Genomic DNA, 21,486 nt, shown 5'->3' with positions numbered 1-21,486 from the left:
AGCCGACTTACTACTTGGCACAGTTCTTAACATTCTTTGCTAACAGGCATGTAGGTAGGTTCCAGCTCTTGTCATTATAAGTCAAGCTGCATGAAAGCATTACTCTTAGACTTCTGTGCATGTGTACATATATAGCTATCCCATAAATTGCTGGAAGTCAAATTCTTGAACCTAAGTGTATGTGCATGCTGTATTTCGATAGGTATTGCAAAAGTAGAGCTTACACAGATAGGCACTCATATACACATATACACATACATGCGTGCGCGCGCGCACACACAAACACACACACACACAAAATTGGGTTGCACTCCAGACCCACTAATTCTGAATTTTAGGATGCACTATATTAAAATATGTACAATTTGAAGAATAATTTTGAAATACAGAGAAGACTGAGGATAAGTTTTAGAATTTATTCTTTGATGAAAAGATGCTAAAATCATACTAGTTTTTTTTCTGACAGCTATACCACACTGTTGATTCACATTAAGATTACTATCAGCTAAAATCTCTTAGCTTTTGGGAGGGTAAATTTTTGCTAAGCCATAACTCTTCCATTCTCTATTTTGCAATTTGTTTTGAAGTGCCCAATATACAAGGTTTAGTGTTTATACCTATTGCATTTCATCTGGATACAGAGATTTAGTCCATATTCTAAAATATTCAAATTCTTTCTGACTAGACTCAGCCAATATGTCATTTATTCTTATTTTTAACTGAAAATTTTAAGAAAATTATTTTTATAGTTTTATCTAAATCATTAGGAGACCACTGAAATGAACTAAACCAAGAGCAAATCACTGTAACCCACCAGCACAGAGCTGACCCCTGGCTAATGACTATACATTAATCAGCCTTTTAGTATTTTTTTTTCATGAGTTACAACTCAAACTAATTATACTCTAATTTTTTTTTTCCATATTGTCAAAAAGAAGAGACACCATGCTAGGAAAAGTATCATAAAAGATGTTGTCAAAAACCTTGCTGTCCTTTATAAACATAGAATGATTTATCATTCTAGAAACATCACTCATGTATATGTTGCATATATATGCTGCATTTCTGCTAGGTACAGGGGCTATAAGTAGTGAAAAGAAAGACTAAATCATTGCCTTCACGAACTTTATGTTTGAGTGAGGAAAATGTGTAATGAAAATAACAAAATAATATAAAATATAATTTCAGGTTGTGATAGATACTCTAAAATAAATAAATGTGGTGACATAATAGGGTATAAGCTAGAGGAGTGACTTAAGGAGTCTGAGCTCTGAGAAGATGATATCTGAGCTGAGTCCTTACCAAATGAACATAACAGGATCTGGCCATATGGGGATAAAAGCACTGAGAAATTATCACATGCAAACTCCCTCAGATGGGAAGGAACATACTGTATTCTAGAAACAGAAAGGTCAATATGCAGAGACCTAATGAGTGAAAAGGGAAATAATTCAGGGTAGGGCTGGAAGTCAGGCAGTTGGAAGTTTATATAATTCCGAATAAGACATAAAAAATGTTTGAATTTTCCTGTAAAATCTAGGAAAAGCAATTGCTATTATAAACATCTTTAAAATTTACTTTGGCTTTTAGATAGAAAGTAGGTTAAAGAGATACAAGTGTAAGCACGGAAACCATATAAAACGTTCCTGTGGTCCAAGATAGAGATGATGGTGGTATAGGCTGAGATGCTGACAGAGAAGATGGAGAAAAGTATATAGATTTGAGATAAATATTTTTGGTGAAATTGATAGGACTAGTTAATGGACTCAGTAGAAAAAACAGCCATTAGATATCATTAGAATATAAACGTCACAAGAACAAGGATTTTCGTCTGTTTGTTTTCTTTACTATTTATCCTCCAGATACCTAAAGAACGCCTACCACATAGTATATGTTCAACAAATATTTACTGAATGAAGAAAAGAAAACTTTCAGGTTTGGGGAATGGAACAATTGGGAGTTCCTTTTTGGCTCTTTTAGATGTCTTCTAGATGTCAAAGTCCAAATGTCAAGACTATATTATATCTGAGTGTGGTCTTTAGGGGAGAGATATGGCCTGGAGAGAACATTTTGCAAGCCATCAGCATGTAGTCATGGAATTTATTGTAATAAATGATAAAAGTCTAAAGAACCCCTGAAGGATATTTTTTAAAAAGATTGATTATGGAGATACAAAAAACATTTAAAATAACATTTACTAATAAAATATTTATTAATGGAAAGATTCAATATCTTAAAGACTGATTAGTTTTAAAATAATCTAAAATTCAAGATATTTTAATAATTTCAATAAAAATTCTAATGTACTTTCATGGAACTTGACAAGTTGATCCTGAAAGTTATATGAACAAGCAAAAAGTAAGAAGAACAATAAAGAAACAAATAAACAAACAAAAAACCACCACCAATAACAACAACAACAAAGGTGAGCCAGTTTGTCTAGAGATATCAGATTAAGTATAAAAGCATAATTAAGGCATTGCAATACCAATGCAGGTATAAAGAAATATACCAGTGGAATAGAATAGAGAGCCCAGAAAATAGAGCTACCCTACCACCCAACAAATACATCACTGGGTATTGACACCAAAGATACAAATGTAGGGATCTGAAGGGGCACGTGCACCCCAATGTTTATAACAGCAATATTCACAATAGCCAAACTATGGAAAATCCCCAGATGTCCATCAATAGATGAATGGATAAAGAAGATGTGATATATATATATATATATATATATATATATATACACACACACACACACACACACACACATACATATATATGATGAAATAATATGCAGCCCTCAAAAAATGAAATCTTGCCATTTGCAACAATGTGGAAGGAACTAGAGGTTATTAGGCTAAGCAAAATAAGTCAATCAGAGAAAGACAATTATCATATGATCTCACTGATATGTGGAATTTGAGAAACAAGGCAGAGGTTCATAGGGAAAGAGAGGAAAAAAAGAAACAAGACAAAACCAGAGAGGGAGACAAACCATAAAAGACTCTTAATCTCAGGAAATAAACTGAGGGTTGTTGAAATGGAGGGGGGGTGGCAGGGATGGGGTGCTTGAGTGATGGACATCAGGAAAGGTATATGTTATGATGAGCACTCTGTGTTGTGTAAGACTGATGAATGACAGACTTGTACCCCTGAAACAAATAATACATTATCGTAATATTAAATAAATAAATAAATAAATAAGAAGAATAGAGAGTCCAAAAACTTGTATACTTTGAAAAGTATTTCAATTTACCTATCAATCTATATTTACAAATGGAACACTAGTAAATAAATTATGTATTTGATATATGTATATCATATATGTTTAACGCATTATATAAAACACGTAGATGTATGCACATATTACAAATATGTATTATATATATATATTGCATACAAATGTACATAAAACAAAAGAAATGTTTTAAAATTGTGTGCATGTGTGTGAAACAATGATAGCGTTTTACATTAATTGGGAAAGGATCAACTATTTAATACATGATGGTGGCCCATTCGTTAGCACTATTAAAAAAAACCCTACCTCAGTTAGACATAAAAATAAATTTTCGATGAAGTAAAGATCTAAATGTTAATGACACTTCAGTTTTGTTTTGTTTTGTTTTTAAAGAAAACATGAAAACTATGTAAAATCTTTGTTGGAGAATTTCTTTACAATGCACAAGCCAACAAACCCTTATACAGGGGAGATGTTCAATAAATATCAAAGGAATTAAAAGATAGGTCATTAAAGGTCTTAAAATCTTCGATGATCAAAGTATTATTTTAAAAGTTAAAATAAAAGCTATAGTCAACAGAATGTATTTTTAACAAACCCAAGCAATGTAGTTAAAAAAAAAAAAAGACAACTAAAAGTAGCAAAGGATTCAGGCAATTCACAGAATTAGAAAACTAAATGGTTAACAAACATTTGAATAATGTTCCCTTTAGTAATCAGAAAATTATAGATTAAACCAGTGAAATACATTTAATACTCTTGTGATTCAAAAGACATTTTAAAAGGTGACAGCATCAAATGCAATCCATAGTATAGAGAAATGCGAACTCTCCTAGACTGCTGAGGGGAGTATAAATGATTCAGCTGCTTTAGGGACCCCACTGCAGTGTTCTGGTTCCTAGTGAGATCTCAGAAAACCGACATCATTTGCAAGATCTCAGTTGCAAGTCCTCTGGACTCCACTTCTCTAGTTAGTTTTTACTTGTTAATCAGTGTTAAATCCAAAGAAAGAGTCTATCTTACTGTTTCTTCAATATTCTTAGAGATGAAATTATCAGTAAGGTAAATCAATAATTTAACACATATACCACTTTTAGAAAGATGAGAATCTCAGCAGATATCCAGAGACTTGAAGTCTCTAATCATTGTTATATTTCACATCCTTACAACATTTGTGATTTTATAGGGAGAAATTATCCATATTATCCCTTGATTATTCTAAGACAAAGTGTTTAAAATTGCCCTTCGGTGTATACCAATTCATGGCTCAAGACACTATCCTAGAAATAATTCCCTAAAAACATGTCACTTTTCAGATAACAAACAAACAAACAAAAACTTCTGAATTGCAGACAAGAAAACATTTCCTGGCTTTTTTCAAACTCATGTCTACTTTGAATAAAAGAGGGGAGAAGAAGTCTTTCCTTTCATATTCTGAAATTTCAAAATTAATAATGGCTAAAAATAAATTATTGGACAAAGACCTGCTTTGATTTCACACTGCACTTTTCTCTCAAAAAATTCTGATATGGTCCCTTAGGGAAAGTTATAAGAACCAGGTGCAAAACCACAGTGAGGTGCCACCTCAGAGCAGTCAGAATGGCTAAAATTAACAAGTCAGGAAACAACAGGTGTTGGTGAGGATGCAGAGAAAGGGGAACCCTCCCACACTGTTTGTGGGAATGCAAGCTGATGCAGCCACTCTGGAAAACAGCATGGATGTTCCTCAAAAAGTTGAAAATAGAGCTACCCTACAACCCAACAATTACACTACTGGGTATTTACACCAAAGATACAAATGTAGTGACCCAAAGGGGCACATGCATCCCAATGTTTATAGCAGCAATGTTCACAATAGCCAAACTATGGAAAGAGGCTAGATGTCCATCTGGATGAATGGATAAAGAAGAGGTGGTATACATATACAATGGAATACTATGCAGCCATCAAAAAATGAACTCTTGCCATTTGCAACAACATGGATGAAACTAGAGGCTATTATATTAAACCAAATAACTCAATCAGAGAAAGACAATTATCATATGTTCTCACTGAAGAGAGGGAAAAATAAAACAAGATGAAACCAGAGAGGGAAACAAACCATGAGACTCTTAATCTCAGGAAACAAACTGAGGGTTGCTGGAGAGAAGAGGGGTGGGAGGGATAGGGTTGCTGGGTGATAGACAATGGGGGTGATAGACAATAGACAAAGGGATAGGGTATGTGCTATGGTGAGTGCTGTGAAATGTATAAGACTGATGATTCACAGACCTGTACCCCTGAAACAAAAAACAAACAAAAAAACCCAAAACAGAACAAAAAGAATCATGTGCTAAGTAAAGAACTTGGTGCTTAGTGAAGAATAAACCATGACCTTAGGACAAGTCATCTTCTGTGTTTAAAATAAATATCGTAGTATATTTTCATATGTATAAAAGTCCAAAGTATTATATATAATTTTTTATAGTTAGTTTAATGAAAGAGATAGCAACTTAGTTATCATACCTGTGGACACAAGGTTTCCAGGTGATTGGCTGCAATTCTGACAATTTTAATTCCATCTTCATTTGTTGACATGGAACAAGCAAGATTTGCAACCTTCAATACAATCCAAAATAACAGAAATTATTTCAGATTATTAAAGAAATGCAGAAACATTGGTTATCCTAAATAAGTTAGAGCATGTACATACTCATTGAAAAATCTTAGTGATAAACAACAGCATTCTCATAAATGTCACTTGTATCTGTTTTATGGAAGTATTCAGAGAATTTATTGAAACAATTAGTAACAAAGGGCTATAGAAAATAGTTTAAAATAAAAAGGAAGATGGATGAGTGAATCAGTCAACTCTATCCAGTCTCTTGGTATCAACATCCAACCTGTAATAAGATGGTAACTATTATGGTTTCCTATAGGACTGAAAAAAAAAAGTTTATCTTTGGATTGAATGCTAATAGGTTCTTGGAATCTCATACAATTATGACTTTTTTAAGTTTGTAATTGTTTTATTATTTTTTTTTCATTCCTCAGCAGTCTATCATGCATACTTAAGTTGCATTAAGCATGACTTTATCTTTACTCACGTTTTGTTCAGCATCAAATATATTACAAAGCTGGACAAATACAAGATAATTAAATTCTTCTTCCTGTTCTTGCTTTTCCACTACAACTTCATGGGAACTGTTTGACATTCCGGCAGTCAATTTGATTCAAGCATTAGTAACACCTAAATTCCTTTGTACATTACTCCTTTTGAAACTTGCACTATTTTCCAATGAAATGGTTGCTCTTTTAAATAATCTCTTAATGTGCATTACCTAAGCCTAATATTTACAAATACTTTCTTTATACCATGAAAGAGCCATGAGAAAGAGCATGGGATTCCTTCTCCTTCCTTTGACCCTCACTCTTATTCAACGTTGTTCTTGCTAGCAGGTGAGTGAGTGTGTCCAGCCGCAATGTTTCCTCGTTCACTGTCTTCATCACTGCAAGGAAACAGCTTTTCTATCATTTTTCTAATCTTCCTAATGTCTCTGTTGGTTATTACATACTTCAACACATTGCAGGTTTTACTACTCAAATCCAGAATACATTCAGTTGCAGAAAACCACATGTTAGCTGCAGACAATAGAAGCATAAACAAATATCCTTGGGTCACAATTGTAGAGTACCAGAAAATGTAACTTGAGTGGATTTATAGTCTGCTTTTTTATAGCATTACTTTTAATATGTGAACAGTGAAACAATTCCTTGATTTGCATTTACATATAATGAAATAAAAGCCATACATTATTTAACTGTGGAAGGGCACTGTTCACTTTATTAATGTATATGAAAATGGCTTACTTGAAAAGGGCTTTTGTTGGCTTAAAGGTCACAATGCTTCAACTTTCATATCTGACATACAATTAGCACATTCGTGAATTATTTGAAAAGGGCAGTAGTTTCTGCAACCCCTCCCACCTCCAAATTCTACTCACAGAAAGTACGATTCAGCAATCTAATCATTTGACATGTCTTCTAATAATTTGCACTGCATAGAAGAAAATCTCTATCTGTAAATTTGAGCAGGTTTTTTTTTTAAGTAGAATTTTAAAAATTAGAAATTAATGGCTCAATCTTGTGGTCAACTCAGATGAATGCTGGTTAATCCAAAGTTTAAAAATTACAAAAACGTGCCCTAAATACTCTTTTCTTTATTTTTTTTAATGGATCATTTTTCTCTATTTTCCCTTTTAAAAACAGACATACTTGTACTGGACATTTGTTAGACACTATGTTTATTGTAAGCCTATTCAGTGACTAGCATAACTTGGAAATCATCCTAATCACAAAAGTTCTGTTTACACGAGTAAACTTGAGTTTTACAAAACTCTCAATTAAAAATACAGCACAGCTAAGTTTTCTGCTCAATTAATGATCATGATAACATTCTGCCTTCCTTCATTCAGACAGACTTGAAATTACCCTTACCAGACTGTTTTGTGGCAGATAAATTTTCTAAATAATCAAGTACTATTTCCAGATTAAGGCAAGTGCAGTTTTAGTAATATTATATACAAAACAAATTTGAATTTATGAGATAACTAGTAATCTTTGACAAAATGAAAAAAAGTTAAGTGATAGAAATAAAATCTCTTTACACTTCTAATTTGAGTGACTTGTGACAAATTTTCCAAAGCCACATCAATATGTAAATGAAAGCTAAATTTCTTCTAACAATATTCCTAAATTCTGTGTGGCCTTTTAGGAAACTAGTTATGTTTCTGAGCACAGCATGAAGGCAACTCCCATTAACAAAGAAAGCAGCATGCAAATAAAATATTTTGTAAAACTGCTTGAGATATTTAGAGATCTGACATCATTTGTATATCTAACTCTGACAACATTTCAAAGTCTGTGTAAAGCTTGATTATTTGAGAGATCCTTTTGGAAAGGATCCTTTTGGATCCTCTTTCCACTAAGGGAAATTAGGACGTAGGAAGTTTTTAGAGACAAACCGATCTTGAACCTAGAGATAAAACAGGCTTGAACCTGATTTCCACAATTAACAAACATTTGACCATGGGCAAAACGTTAGCTTATCCTAGCTCGTTTTCTAGCCTGAAAAATGGGTACGATAATACCTATGTCACTGGCGTGTTTTAATTAAATGAGCGAGGGCATGGAGATGGCCTAATGCTACCAGGTAGGTTGCCCATGTATGAATTTCTTTCCAGTTAATCTCTCTCTATACAATGCAGGGTGGGAAAGAGCAGTTAGTCTCTTAAGAGGTTTTACAGAATTAAAACCTCAAGAGCCTAAAGAAATTTGACAATATGTCTAAGCTGAGAGTCACAAACTGAAGCACTTTCAGGACTCATGCAGGAAATACAAACATAGAATCTTGATATAACTCAGTGGTTGGGTGGGTTGGTAGGTCCCCAGGTAAACGTGAGTGTGTATGCCCTCCCCTCCATAAAGGTATTAGAACTCATTACAACAAGATGAAACACAAACAACAACATTTCCTTGACCAAACTAACAGTCCGATGGCTTTAGTTCATAGGTCAGCAGTTTGTGAATTCTGATCCCATTCTCTAATCTTTTATTGTATTGATAGGAAAACAAAATCAAATAGGGAGAAGAAACATACTCAGACTATCCAATGACAGGGAGACTATTAAGTAAAGCTATGTCTGTGCTCTTTATGCCACCCTGAATTAAAAGTATTGATGAAATTTCCCTCATTGAAAGAACTTTTTATTGATATTGTACTACATTCTTAGCCAAATCCATGAAGAACAGTCTAAATTATCCTAAATAAATGGGACCAAAGGCACTCAGGTAAATTCATAAGTTTTTTATTTTTATTTATTTTTTAAAGCTTTTATTTATTTATTTGACAAACAGAGATCACAAGCAGGCAGAGGCAGGCAGAGAGAGAGGAGGAAGCAGGCTCCCTGCTAAACAGAGAGCTTGATGTGGGGCTCCATCCCAGGACGCTGGGATCATGACTTGACCTCAAGGCAGAGGCTTTAACCCACTGAGTCACCCAGGTGCCCCCATAAGTTTTTTAAAAGAAAAAGGCCAGGACACAATATTTTTTCATTTTTATAAAAAATTAAATTGGGACGCCTGTGTGGCTCAGTTGGTTAGGCATCTGACTCTTGGATTTGGCTCTAGTCATTACCTTGGGGTGGTAGGAATGAGTTCCACCTCTCCCTCTATTCCTTCCCCTGCTCATGCTATCTCTTTCTCTCTCCCTCTCAAATAAATAAATCTTTAAAAAATAAACTTTATCATTAAAATCATTAATGATACTGTATCTAACAATTGCAAAAGATAAGTTAAAAAAATCTTTAAACAGCAACATATCATGTTACCAAGAGTGATTTTAGTCACTTATGCATTTTACATCAGTGTCTTTCACATGAACCTTTCTCCTTCCCACCAGTCCTTCTGCCTCTAAGATGTATGTCCATTCTAGACCTTTCACACTGGACTAAATGTACTGCACTATCTGGATTGTTAAAAAAAAAAAAAAATTGTAGACAACAAAGCCTGGTCAGATGATTCCTAAACTAATTAGCATTTGTTATCATGCTGTTGATCTTCTCTTCCTGGCTTCTAATTCAAGTTTTGTGTATCAATTTTGTATGTTCCTGTCCTCCTTTCTATTTCCTGAACATAGGTTCTAGCTTTCACATGGCATAGAATATGGTACCCAGGACTCCTGGGTGGTTCAATCGGATAAGCACCCGATTCTTGGATTTTGGCTCAGGTCATGATCTTGGCAGTTGTGGGATCAAGCTCCAGGTTATGGGCATGTTCAGTATGGAGTCTGCTTCAGATTCTCTCTCCATCTCCCTGTCATTCACTCTCTCTTTCTCTCTCTCTCAAATAAATAAAATCTGAAAAAAAAAAAAAAAAAAAAGAACATGGTACCCTTCATTCCCTAACCTATGTCTTAAGTGACAAATGAATCATTGAACATCATATCAAAAACAAATAATGTACTATACGTTGGCTAATTGAATTTGAATAAAAATAAAAATAATCAAATAATTAAATAAATAAGAAAGAAATAATCTACTTTGGAATCTGGCCTTGTAGAACCCTGCCAGTTAGGCTAGTTCTGTCCCTCTCTTTCCATCAAGGACAGGGAGAAGATCATGCTTGACCCAGAAAAATGACTCATTAATGATAGAGTCAAGGACAGTTAGCAAAAAGATATTTGGGAATGTGAAGTATTCTCAATGACTTTTCAGTTAGTCTACCATGCTATCTGTTCAACTCAGCTTTTCTTCATTGCTTTGTTCTGATCTGGTAAACAGACTGTATTTTAAAAGTACTGAATACCAGACAGGGACCTGAATGGCTTAGTCCATTAAACATCTGACTTCAGCTCAGGTCATGATCCCAGGGTCCTGGGATTGAGCCCCACATCAGGCTTCACCCTCAGAAGGGAGTCTGCTTGTCCCTCTGTTCCTGCCTCTGCCTGTGCTCACTCTCTCTCTCTCTCAAACACATAAAAATATATTTTTTAAAACGTATTGAATACCAAAGCATGATGTATTTCAACATTCTAGCATCAAGTTTTATTTGAAGTCTCAGCAGCATCAGTTGTCCTCTCAGTCATTTTAGACAACTGAAATGTTATTCTTGCTATGAACGAGCTCACTATTTAGACAGCTGCTCATCACACATCATTCATTCTGTCACTATGGAATTCTCATACAGCTATTTACCTGTGATATGATTTCTCAAGAACACGAAGCAAACTTTGATGTTTGATGAGATTTCCATTACCACACATTCATTGTTTATACATAGCTCACATTGTTAATTGTAATATCATGTCACTGCTTATCCTAGCTCTCAATGGGGGATAAAGGTCACTGTCTCATTTTCATTCACTTTTCTCTCTGACAGATGGTCATGAAACTCCTGTGTAAACACTTTCGAGACAGAGAATTTCAGAGACAGAATTTTACAGTCACTAGCTTATCAATGGTAATAGGATGTGATTGTGAAGGGAGCAAATATTCTTAGAAAGGTACCCGAGACACCAAAATTTATTAGGCTGCTCAAAGAGGACGGTCCTACCATGAGTCTTAGAAAAGTGGTCAGGGATAAAGGAGGTTACCCATAATACTTTGATGCTATAGAGGCCAGGAGAAGAGAAAAGTGTCAAGAAGGTGATCTCAATTATCAAATACTCAGAAGTCGAGTAAGTAATCCCTGGAATTGTCCATTGGTTCAGCCATATGGAGGGCCATTCTTAGAATGTTAGAATGGAATATTGATGGTCAAAATAGCCTATGTGGTCATAGAACAGTGTAGGTGGTAAGGTAGTCTCACGTATCTTACAACTCAAAGCAGAAAACTAGGAACTACCTGGACAATATTCACTCTCCAGTTCCCACATCTCTTCATTTTTTTTTTTCTTTCGCCTCCCAAACATCTCCTGAATCTTCTTCTTTTCTAGCTCCCCATCCTCATCATGCTTAGTTCTTTTTTCTCTTTGTTTTGGATATTAGACCTACTTTCAGTTATCCATACTTTCTTCTGCCACAGGATATTTGCACATGCCATTTTCTTTAGTCTGGAATATGCTCCTCCTTCTTTTTAACTGTCACCTTATACCCCTTAGGCCTGCTTAACTGCTATCCATCAGATCTCTGCTCAAAAGTAACTCCTAAAACAGTTTTTCACCAATGCTGCATCTCCCATCTACCCTGGAGAATTTCCCCTACCCAAGTCAGGTTTTTCTCACACAGTTTGAGTCTCAGTTTGTGATTATACATTCACTGATAGGGTTATTTGATTAGTGACCATGTTATCTGCTTTTTAAGAGCAGGGTTGGGGGCGCCTGGATGGCTCAGTGGGTTAAGCCTCTGCCTTCGGCTCAGATCATGATCTCAGGGTCCTGGAATCGATCCCTGCATCAGGCTCTCTGCTCAGCAGGGAGACTGCTTCCCCCTCTCCCTCTGCCTGCCTCTCTGCCTACTTGTGATCTCTCTCTGTGTGTCAAATAAATAAGTAAATCCTAAAAAAAAAAAAAAAAAGAGCAGGGTCGTTACCTGTATTTGCTCATCATTAGGCCCTCAGTTCCTAGGGCCTGATACATGATAGCCAAACAATAATAGATATTCAGTGAATTAATAAATGCATGAATGCACAGATTAGCATGTTTAAGAATGTATCATTCCCAAAGAGAGAATGAAAAAATGGAACATAGAGGAAGGAGACAGCAGCAAAAATTCAGGACATACAAGAAAGAGGGATAAAATCTCCTTTGAAATTCATTTTCAATATTCCACAAAGGCTTAGACAGCTGGACTTCAAAGAAAAGTAACACTTTTCCTCTAGTCTGGTCATCATACTTAAAGGTTGGGGGGCAGTTTCTTTCAAGTTTTACTTTCACTTAAGATATCAAATTGGAAACAACTGAAGACCTCCCAATTTAGCTTTTAATTAATTAATTAATTTATTTATTTTTAATCAAGTAAAATAATTGTTCAAAGGGCCCGAGCTGCTGCCAAATGCTGGTGAGAATGGCAGATGGAAAGAGGTATGATAACTGGCATCAACAAACCCAGGAGCTTTAGTGTCTCCTGCAGAACATAATGTAATGAATGCTTTGTTTGCAGGCAAGTCTCACTTAGAGGCCTGGGACCGAGCCTGAGAAGTGCAAGAGGGGGTCTATGATCTCCCAAAGTTGGCATCCAAATGACTTCTGATTAAAGAAGCCAGTTTTTCTATTTCTTCTGGTGAGACGGTGCTGCCTGATGTTCTTTGCAATAACAAGAAATGAACATGAATTACAAGTTTTCTAAAGTATTTCACTAATAGAATTATGTTACAGAAGTGCAGGGCAAGGTGCAGGGGGACGATTTTAAGCAAGTAACAAATACTGATTATTCACCTCTTATATGGGCTGGGAACTGCAAGGGAAATCAAAGACAGTAGAAGCAAATCTCAGGAAATAGAATCTATTTATGGGAACACATGAAAGAGAGAACAAAACTCTAGTTTCTAAGTAAAGTAGGAAGCTACAGATAGTGGACCTCATAGAAGCAAGCATAGTCAGGGTGTTTCAAGAAACAAATTATTACCAAAGAATTTCATATTCTCTTGACTTTGCATCTCAAGCTACATCCCAAGCTTTATGAATCTTACATCACACAATCCTGTCTCTGAATTACCTTAGCTAGTGTTAACAATGTATCTATCTGTCTTTGGTTATTCATCTGCAGGTGAGGGACAGATTAATTGATTTGTAGGTCGGCTCCCATTTCAATAATTGCCTTTTAGTGATTATGTAACCTAATAACAAAATTAGACAGGAATTAGAGGGCAGAGCTATCAGGCAATTTCTAAATAAAATATCAGCAACTTAAATCTAATTATGTAATAAAATAATAATTTTACAGCAAGACAACGTGGTTTATTCCAGGAATAAACCCATGGTTCATGATTGGGAAATCTAACTATAAAATCCTTTGTTTTGGTATATTCTAACAGATTTCAGAAAAGCATTTGATGACAGTATTATGCCTGTTCTTATTAAGGCAAAAAAAAAAAAAAAACTAAACAAAGAAAGAAACAACAACAACAACAAAATCTTAGTGAACTATGACTAGAAGGAATCATTCTTTTTTAAAAAAATATTTTTATTTATTTATTTGAGAGAGAGAGAAAGAATGAGAGAGAGCAAGAATGAGAGGGGAAAGGTCAGAGGGAGTAGCAGAACCCCTGCTAAACAGGGAGCCCAATGCGGGACTTGATCCGGGGACTCCAGAATCACGACTTGAGCTGAAGTCTGTCACTCAACAACTGAACCCAGGTGCCCCTAGAAAGAATAATTCTTAATCTGAAACAAAATCCAGAAACTTACAACAAATATCCTCTCCAAAAGCCAAGATTAAGATAAGCATTTCCACTATCACTGAGGTTAATCAATATTTTACTCAAGGTTCTAGTCAATGTAAATGAACCTAAGAAATAACTGATAGCTGCAAGTATTATACAGAGGGTGATAAAATTGCCTGCCTAAAGAATGTAAGATAATTATCTGAAAAGCTGTCATCACTCCTGAGTATTTAGTAACATATCTTAGTTCAGGATGAATAATTTACATTATTTTTCTATACATCAGAATGAAACTGGACCATTTCCTTATACCATACACAAAAATAGACTCAAAATGGATGAAAGACCAAAACATGAGACAGGAATCCATCAGAATCCTAGAGGAGAACAGAGGCAGCAACCTCTTCAACCTTCTTGCTAGACACTTCTCCAAAGGCAAGAAAAACAAAGGCAAAAATGAACAATTTGGACTTTATCAAGATAAAAAGCTTTTGCACAACAAAGGAAACAATGGACAAAACCAAAAGACAACCAATAAGATGGGAAAAGATATTTGCAAATGACATATCAGATAAACGGCTAGTATCCAAAATCTATAAAGAAGTTATCAAACTCAACACTCAAAGAATAAATAATCCAATCAAGAAAGGGGTAGAAGACCTGAACAGATTTCTCCAAAGAAGAAATCCAAATGGCCAACAGACACATGGAAAAATGCTCCACATCACTAAGCATCAGGGAAATACAAATCAAAACCACAATGAGATACCACCTCACACCAGTCAGAATGGCTATAATTAATAAGTCAGGAAATGACAGATGTTGGTGAGGATGTGGAGAAAGGGGAACCCTCCTACACTGTTGGTGGGAATTCAAGATGGTGCAGCCACTCTGGAAAACAGTATGAAGCTTCTTCAAAAAGTTGAAAATAGAGGGATGCCTTGGTGGCTTAGTTGGTTAAATGACTGCATTTGGCTCAGGTTATGATCCCAGGGTCCTGGGATTGAGTCCCACATCAGGCTCCTTGCTCAGCAGGGAGTCTGCTTCTCTCTCTGCCTCTTCCTGCCACTCTGCCTGCTTGTGCTTGTGTGCTCTCTCTCTCTCTCTCTGACAAATAAATAGGTAAAATCTTAAAAAAAAAAAAAAAAAAAGTTGAAAATAGAGCTACCCTATGACCCAGCAATTGCACTACTGGGTATTTATCCCAAAGATAAAAATGTAGTGATCCAAAGGGGCACCTGAACCCCAATGTTTATAGCAGCAATGTCCATAATAGCCAAACTATGGAAAGAGTCCAGATGCCCATCAATGGATGAATGGATAAAGAAGATGTGGTGTATACATATACAATGGAGTATGACTCAGCCATCAAAAAAATGAAACTTTGCCATTTGCAATGTTGTGGATGGAACTAGAAAGTATATGCTAAGTGAAATAAGTCAACAGAGAAAGACAATTATGATCTCACTGATATGTCAAATATAAGAAACAAAACAGAGGATCATAGGGGAAGAGAAGAAAAAATAAAACAAGACAAAACCAGAGAGGAAAAACAAACCATAAGAGACTCTTAATCACAGGGAACAAACTGAGAGTTGCTGGAGGGGAGGGGGGGAATGGGGTAACTTGGTGATGGACATTGGGGAGGGTATGTGTTGTAATGAGCACTGGGTATTATATAAGAGTAATGAACCACAGACCTGTATCCCTGAAACAAATAATACATGTACATATTAATTAATTGAATTTAAATTAGAAACAGAAAAGAAACAGTACAACCATATCATATACATGCATATGTGCATATCATGGTATGCATATGTGTGTATGTATTAAATTTTACTTAGTGACATAAAAGAACAACTGGTTAAATGGGGAGAAATAGCATATGCCTGAATGAGAATCCTCAATATTATAAAATAAAATGTCAACTCTTCCTTTATTTGTCTATTAATTTAATAGATCTAAATGGAACTTAGCTTAATTTTAATGTACATCTGGAAGAATATATGAAAGACTAGCAAAGATGATTTACAAAAAAAGAAGAATAAAGGAAAATATAGTAAGTGAGTAATTAAAACCCTTGGAAATTTGATGCCTTTCAGAGTGATGGAAAAAAGTAATATTGATGGCCCAATTGGCTGCTACTTAGAGGAAGGGTGGGGGAGTTCAGTGTACGTAAAAAGACTGGCTTATATGACGCATAAAATTTTTTGAAATTTCAAAATAATGAAAACTTATAACATCAAAATGCAAAAGATAGAACAAAAGTCTTTGGTATAGTATAACCCAAATAAGATTAGTATCCTAAAGGCATAAATGATTCTTAAACATCAAGGGGGAAAAGGGGGCATTAAAAATGGGCAAAATATTTAAACAGACACTTCACATAAGAAATACAATAAATACATTAAAAGATTCCCAATGTTACTTTGATCTATTAAGCAGGAAATACAACTAAAACAAGAAAGTGATATTTTTCCTTGTCACACTAGCACTAATTAAAAAATTTGATATTTTACAGTATTGCTGAGGGTATAGGGAAGTAATTAGAGAGTTAATAGCCAACATTCCAGACAGTCATATAGCTTCATCTATGAAAATTTTAAATTTTCAAAAGTGCAGCAATTCAGTTTAATGAAATCTGTCGTTCAGAAATACTTGCATATGTGAACAAACATACAGCCACAGGTAAGTTGATTGCAACTTTACTTGTAATAAAGTGAAAAGGAATCTAAATAGTTATCAATGGAGAATAAATTAAATTATGTAATACTATGATTTCTGAAAAAAGTTAAAAAAACATTTTTGCTAACATAAATATTTCAAATATATAATTTCGATAAAAAGACTATAGAGTATATATATAAAAAGTGTTCCTATTTATATAAGATTACATATTACAATTATGGATGAATATAAAATATATCCACAGAGATAAACCCCAACTATTAACGTGAGTTATATATGGGAAAAAGAGTGGAGTTGCTATTGCCATAGGAAAATCATTCTGTTTTAACCTCATGTTTCTATGGTGCCTGAATTTTTCCCATGTATCTTTTTTCACTACATATTTATCTAATTAAAAACAAAAAGGATGATTGATGAAATAGTTCTATATGTACTGAATTGAAAAGATCCCACTGACTAGGAAAGCAGAATGTCTAACCTCATTTATTAAAGATAATGAGTGTGTGTGTGTGTGTGTGTGTGTATGAAAGTGTGATATCCAAAATGTTTTCACCAAAATGATAATTGTGTTTACCTCTGAGAAGTAAGACTGAAGATAACTTCAACTTCCCTTCTTCACACTTTTAAAAATTTGTAAGGCAACCCTCTCAGGTCCCCTCCCTCCTTGGGAGCTTTGGACTATCAGTTTGTTATCACTCAATAAACCTTGCTTTGCTGCCCACCAAAAAAAAAAAAAAATATATATATATATATATATATATGTGTGTGTGTATATATATATATATGTATATATATATATACACACACACAAATATACATATCTATATATAATAAATTTATAATTTGAGTTTTTATAATGAGAATGAATCATTTTTATAAGCTAAAAAATCAAAATCAAAAATTTCATTTTGAAGAAAATATAAAATTTCTCTACCTATATTTGAACTTGTAATACCAATCAAGAGGATCATGTTAATCATGACAATTACTGCAAAATCTGAGGATCCAAAACCATTTAAAAGTAGATTTTCCAAAAAATACAAACATATAATGATTAAGGGCTACTAGATAGAAAATAGTGTTTATTGTTTCAGATGCTGGTATATTAAAATGATGATTCACAAATATGGATGATAATTTGAATAGGAGAACCAGGCCCTGGTTTTATCTCATGTTTATTTAATATAATGGCAAATATTAAATGAATAAAAGCCCATTGTCATGACAAATTCAGACCACCCAAAGTGACCTTAAATATAAATAAAAATTCCATTTGTTTGGAATGTTAAAGGTACTCTATGCTTGGTGTGTGTATGCATGTATGTGTCTGTGTTTGTTAGTCTGTTTGCAGCAGAATAGAGGTGATGCTTCTAGAGATTAAGGGATTACAAAACAGTCCTAAGTTTTTTTCTTTTTCTTTTCTTATTTTACCCACGTCCTCCAATTCTATGCAAATTTGCATTCAAACTTCTAGTTCCTCTCCAATGAGTCATTAAAGATGAAAATATTCATTTGTCTGAGTGGACATATGCCAATGTTATTCTAGAAAACAAGCATTAATATGTTGTGTCAGTATGTGTCATCACAAAGGAAATGAATGAGATGAAAACACACACACACACGCAAACACGTCACACACACAGGACTTAAACAGTTTTGGCTGTTAGAGTGCTACTTCTAATAAATTATCTGAAAAATGTCCCAGAGCCTAAATTGAGGTCTGCAATGTATACTGCTCTAAGGATCCCATTTTACCAAACACATTTCTCATCTTTTATTTTGAAACAATATATAACTGTATAGGAATATACATACACCATACTGATACACAATGTAAATTATAATGGTAAAACCAGAGAGACAGTTTCCTCAAGGCCCCTCTCTGAATTAAGCTATTATTCACCTCAGAATCATCACCCAGAGGATAATAGTATGTGCCACCTGTCAAGTAAATGTAATATAATAAAGAGCATCAAATAAAATCGATTTAACAACCAAAGAGACAATGCAAATCTAAACTATAAATTAAAGACAAGATCAAGTGTTGTTTCCTGAACTGGTGATATATTTTGTTGTCTGCTGAGGGTCAAGCATAAATATGAAGCATGCAGGTCCAGTAAGTCCTTATTAATAGGATCAGTGTATAAAGGGCAGATGTCAAAAAGCACTATAATTGGCCTTCACTATCATCGAAATTGACATCAAATTTCAAAGTAATTTTATGACCAGTGACCCGACACCTCAAGTGGCAGAAAGAGAACTGATTTTCTGAAAGACAGACAGAATGTGCTAAAGCCAATATAAAGTTTGTTTTTTTTTAAAGATTTTATTTATTTATTTGACAGAGACAGAGATCACAAGTAGGCAGAGAGGCAGGCAGAGAGAGGGGGGGAAGCAGGCTCCCTGCTGAGCAGAGAGCCTGATGTGGGGCTCGATTCCAGGACCCTGGGACCACAACCTGAGCCGAAGGCAGAGGCTTTAACCCACTGAGCCACCCAGGCACCCCTAAAGCCAATATAAAGGTTTTAGTTAGTTTAATTCCAAACACCAATTTTTGTACATATCATTCTATTCAAATGTCATCATGGAAACTGAAGTTGTCATACACTGCAAAATTAATTGAATCATATTGTATAAACTTCGCAGATATGGATGAGACAGCCAAGATCACCTGATTCCCTAACTAATCAAGACATCCACACCTACATACATTCCTTACTTTCATGAAAGAAGGAGTCTCTTAGTAGACTAACAGTTGGCAATCAATCCTCTGACAGCTTTTATTTTGGAAGATATCAGAACTATAACTTATGCAACTATTTTATTCCTTATAGGTATCTGTTTATGACAAAAGTTAAATTCTAACTTCGAAGGTACTAGGCAAAAAAGCTTAAATTACTAGAATTACAATGTTGGAGAAAGACTCTTATCTCTCAGTATAAATGACCCACAGTGAGTAAGACAAATTGAAAGAACAAAATATGTGTAAGGGGGTGTGTGTGTACATGTATGTGTATGGAGGAAAGTGAGGTAAACATGACTGCATGTGTGTATGAAGGTCCAACAAAATATGCAAATCAGTATAATACTATTAAACACTATGGTTTCCATAACCCCTTATCTTTGGGTTCCCCGAATCCTGTGAGGACTTTTTATATGGGTTTTGGATTTAAATTACATAATAATGGGGTGCCTGGGTGGCTCAGTCGGGTAAGCATCTGCCTTTGGCTCAGGTCATGATCTCAGGGTCTTGGGATTGAGCCTGCTTTGGGCTCCCTGCTCAGTGGGGAGTCTGCTTTCCTTTCTCCCTCTCCTCCTGCTCCTCCCCACCACTCATGATTTCTCTCTCTCTCTCAAATAAATTAAATCTTAAAAAAAATACATTAAATAATAAATAGTGAAGTGTAGCTAAACAATGTGATATAGGAGGAAAAGAAAATCAAAGATTTGGGTCCCTCTAAGTTTGGCAAGCAAATGAGCTATTATATGTTTAATCTTAGCCACTCCTGTTACCTCTACAGCACACTGAAATGCTGGGTTCGTCATGTGAGTACTGGCTGTCATTATAGGACATGATAATGATAAAATACTTGCCATTCAATCCTAGCAGTATTCTTTGATATTACTAATGGTTCCCAATAGCTCTGGTAGGGAGGAGGGAAACAGAGGAGTGAGAGACCCGGTTTACTAACTTTCCTTAATTATAGCAAACAAATATATTAATTCTATCTGCACAAGGCTGAATTGTGAAATCCTGACAACAGAAACCATCTTATATTTCTTTATAGTTCTCAACTTTGCAACCAATGGTGCTCAAAAAGTCTCTGTCAAATTGAATGCATTTAAGCCAACACGGCAATTAAGTATTTTTCACATTGTCTTCTCTATGAAGGTCATTATGAATATGTTTACAGAGGACTAAAGATAACAGTAACATTCCACAAATATTTATTATGTTTGCATCAGACCTATTTTAGACACTCAAGGAAGAATGGAAGATGGGTAAAAAAAAAATAGTTCCCAAGCTTCAAGAAATCAAAGATTTAGATATAAAGACACAAAACTAAAACTATTTAGTTTTGTGTCTTTATATCTAAAGATATAAGATATATATATCTCATATCTTATAAGATACTAAATAAGTAAAACACTAATTGCTGACAGGCATCAGAGTAAAGAAATAGTGCAATGAAGCCTTAAAAAACCTAGCTGGATTATGTTAAAGAATCTTAAAGAAAGATAGTTTGTGTATATCAAATGAATTGTTTTTAAACTATGAATGTAATTACCTTATTCAAAGATACATATTAATAGGAAACAATATTTTTCATATATCCCAATATCAGAGGATTTCTGGATAATAAAAATCAGAAATTTCTGAATAAAACAAAAAATATTTAATAAACGATGAGTGTTCTAATGAAAATAAATGTTACTCCAAAAATCTTAAATTTTAGGTAATTACATTTCTATCTTTATGACAACATTGCCTATGTATTAACTTGTTTTCAATTCTTATCTCCAGTAATGCAAAACTTGAATCAAGTTCAAGAAAGCAGCATAGCACTGAAGGCAGACCCATGTACATCAACATGGCTCCACATGGCCGCAGGAGCCAGGGCTGGATCCTCACCAGCACCTCCTCAAGGTCTTGAATCGCAGCTGCAGGAGTTGGAGGGCATTTTGCATCA

General features: G+C 34.7%; 1 protein-coding gene across 1 annotated transcript in view; it reads right to left on the bottom strand.

Annotated features, from left to right (window-relative positions):
• The window catches only part of CTNNA3 (catenin alpha 3), a 1,754,201-nt gene that overhangs the window by 617,213 nt on the left and 1,115,502 nt on the right, over window positions 1-21,486 (bottom strand). The window contains exon 10 of the mRNA XM_080823473.1: window positions 5,750-5,842. Within this exon, the coding sequence (XP_080679599.1) occupies window positions 5,750-5,842 (93 nt within the window). The remainder of the gene's footprint in view (window positions 1-5,749; window positions 5,843-21,486) is intronic.

Source organism: Martes martes (genome assembly GCF_963455335.1).
Source record: "Martes martes genome assembly, chromosome: 14".
Classification (NCBI taxonomy): domain Eukaryota; kingdom Metazoa; phylum Chordata; class Mammalia; order Carnivora; family Mustelidae; genus Martes; species Martes martes.
This window is presented reverse-complemented; position numbering and strand designations above follow the sequence as displayed.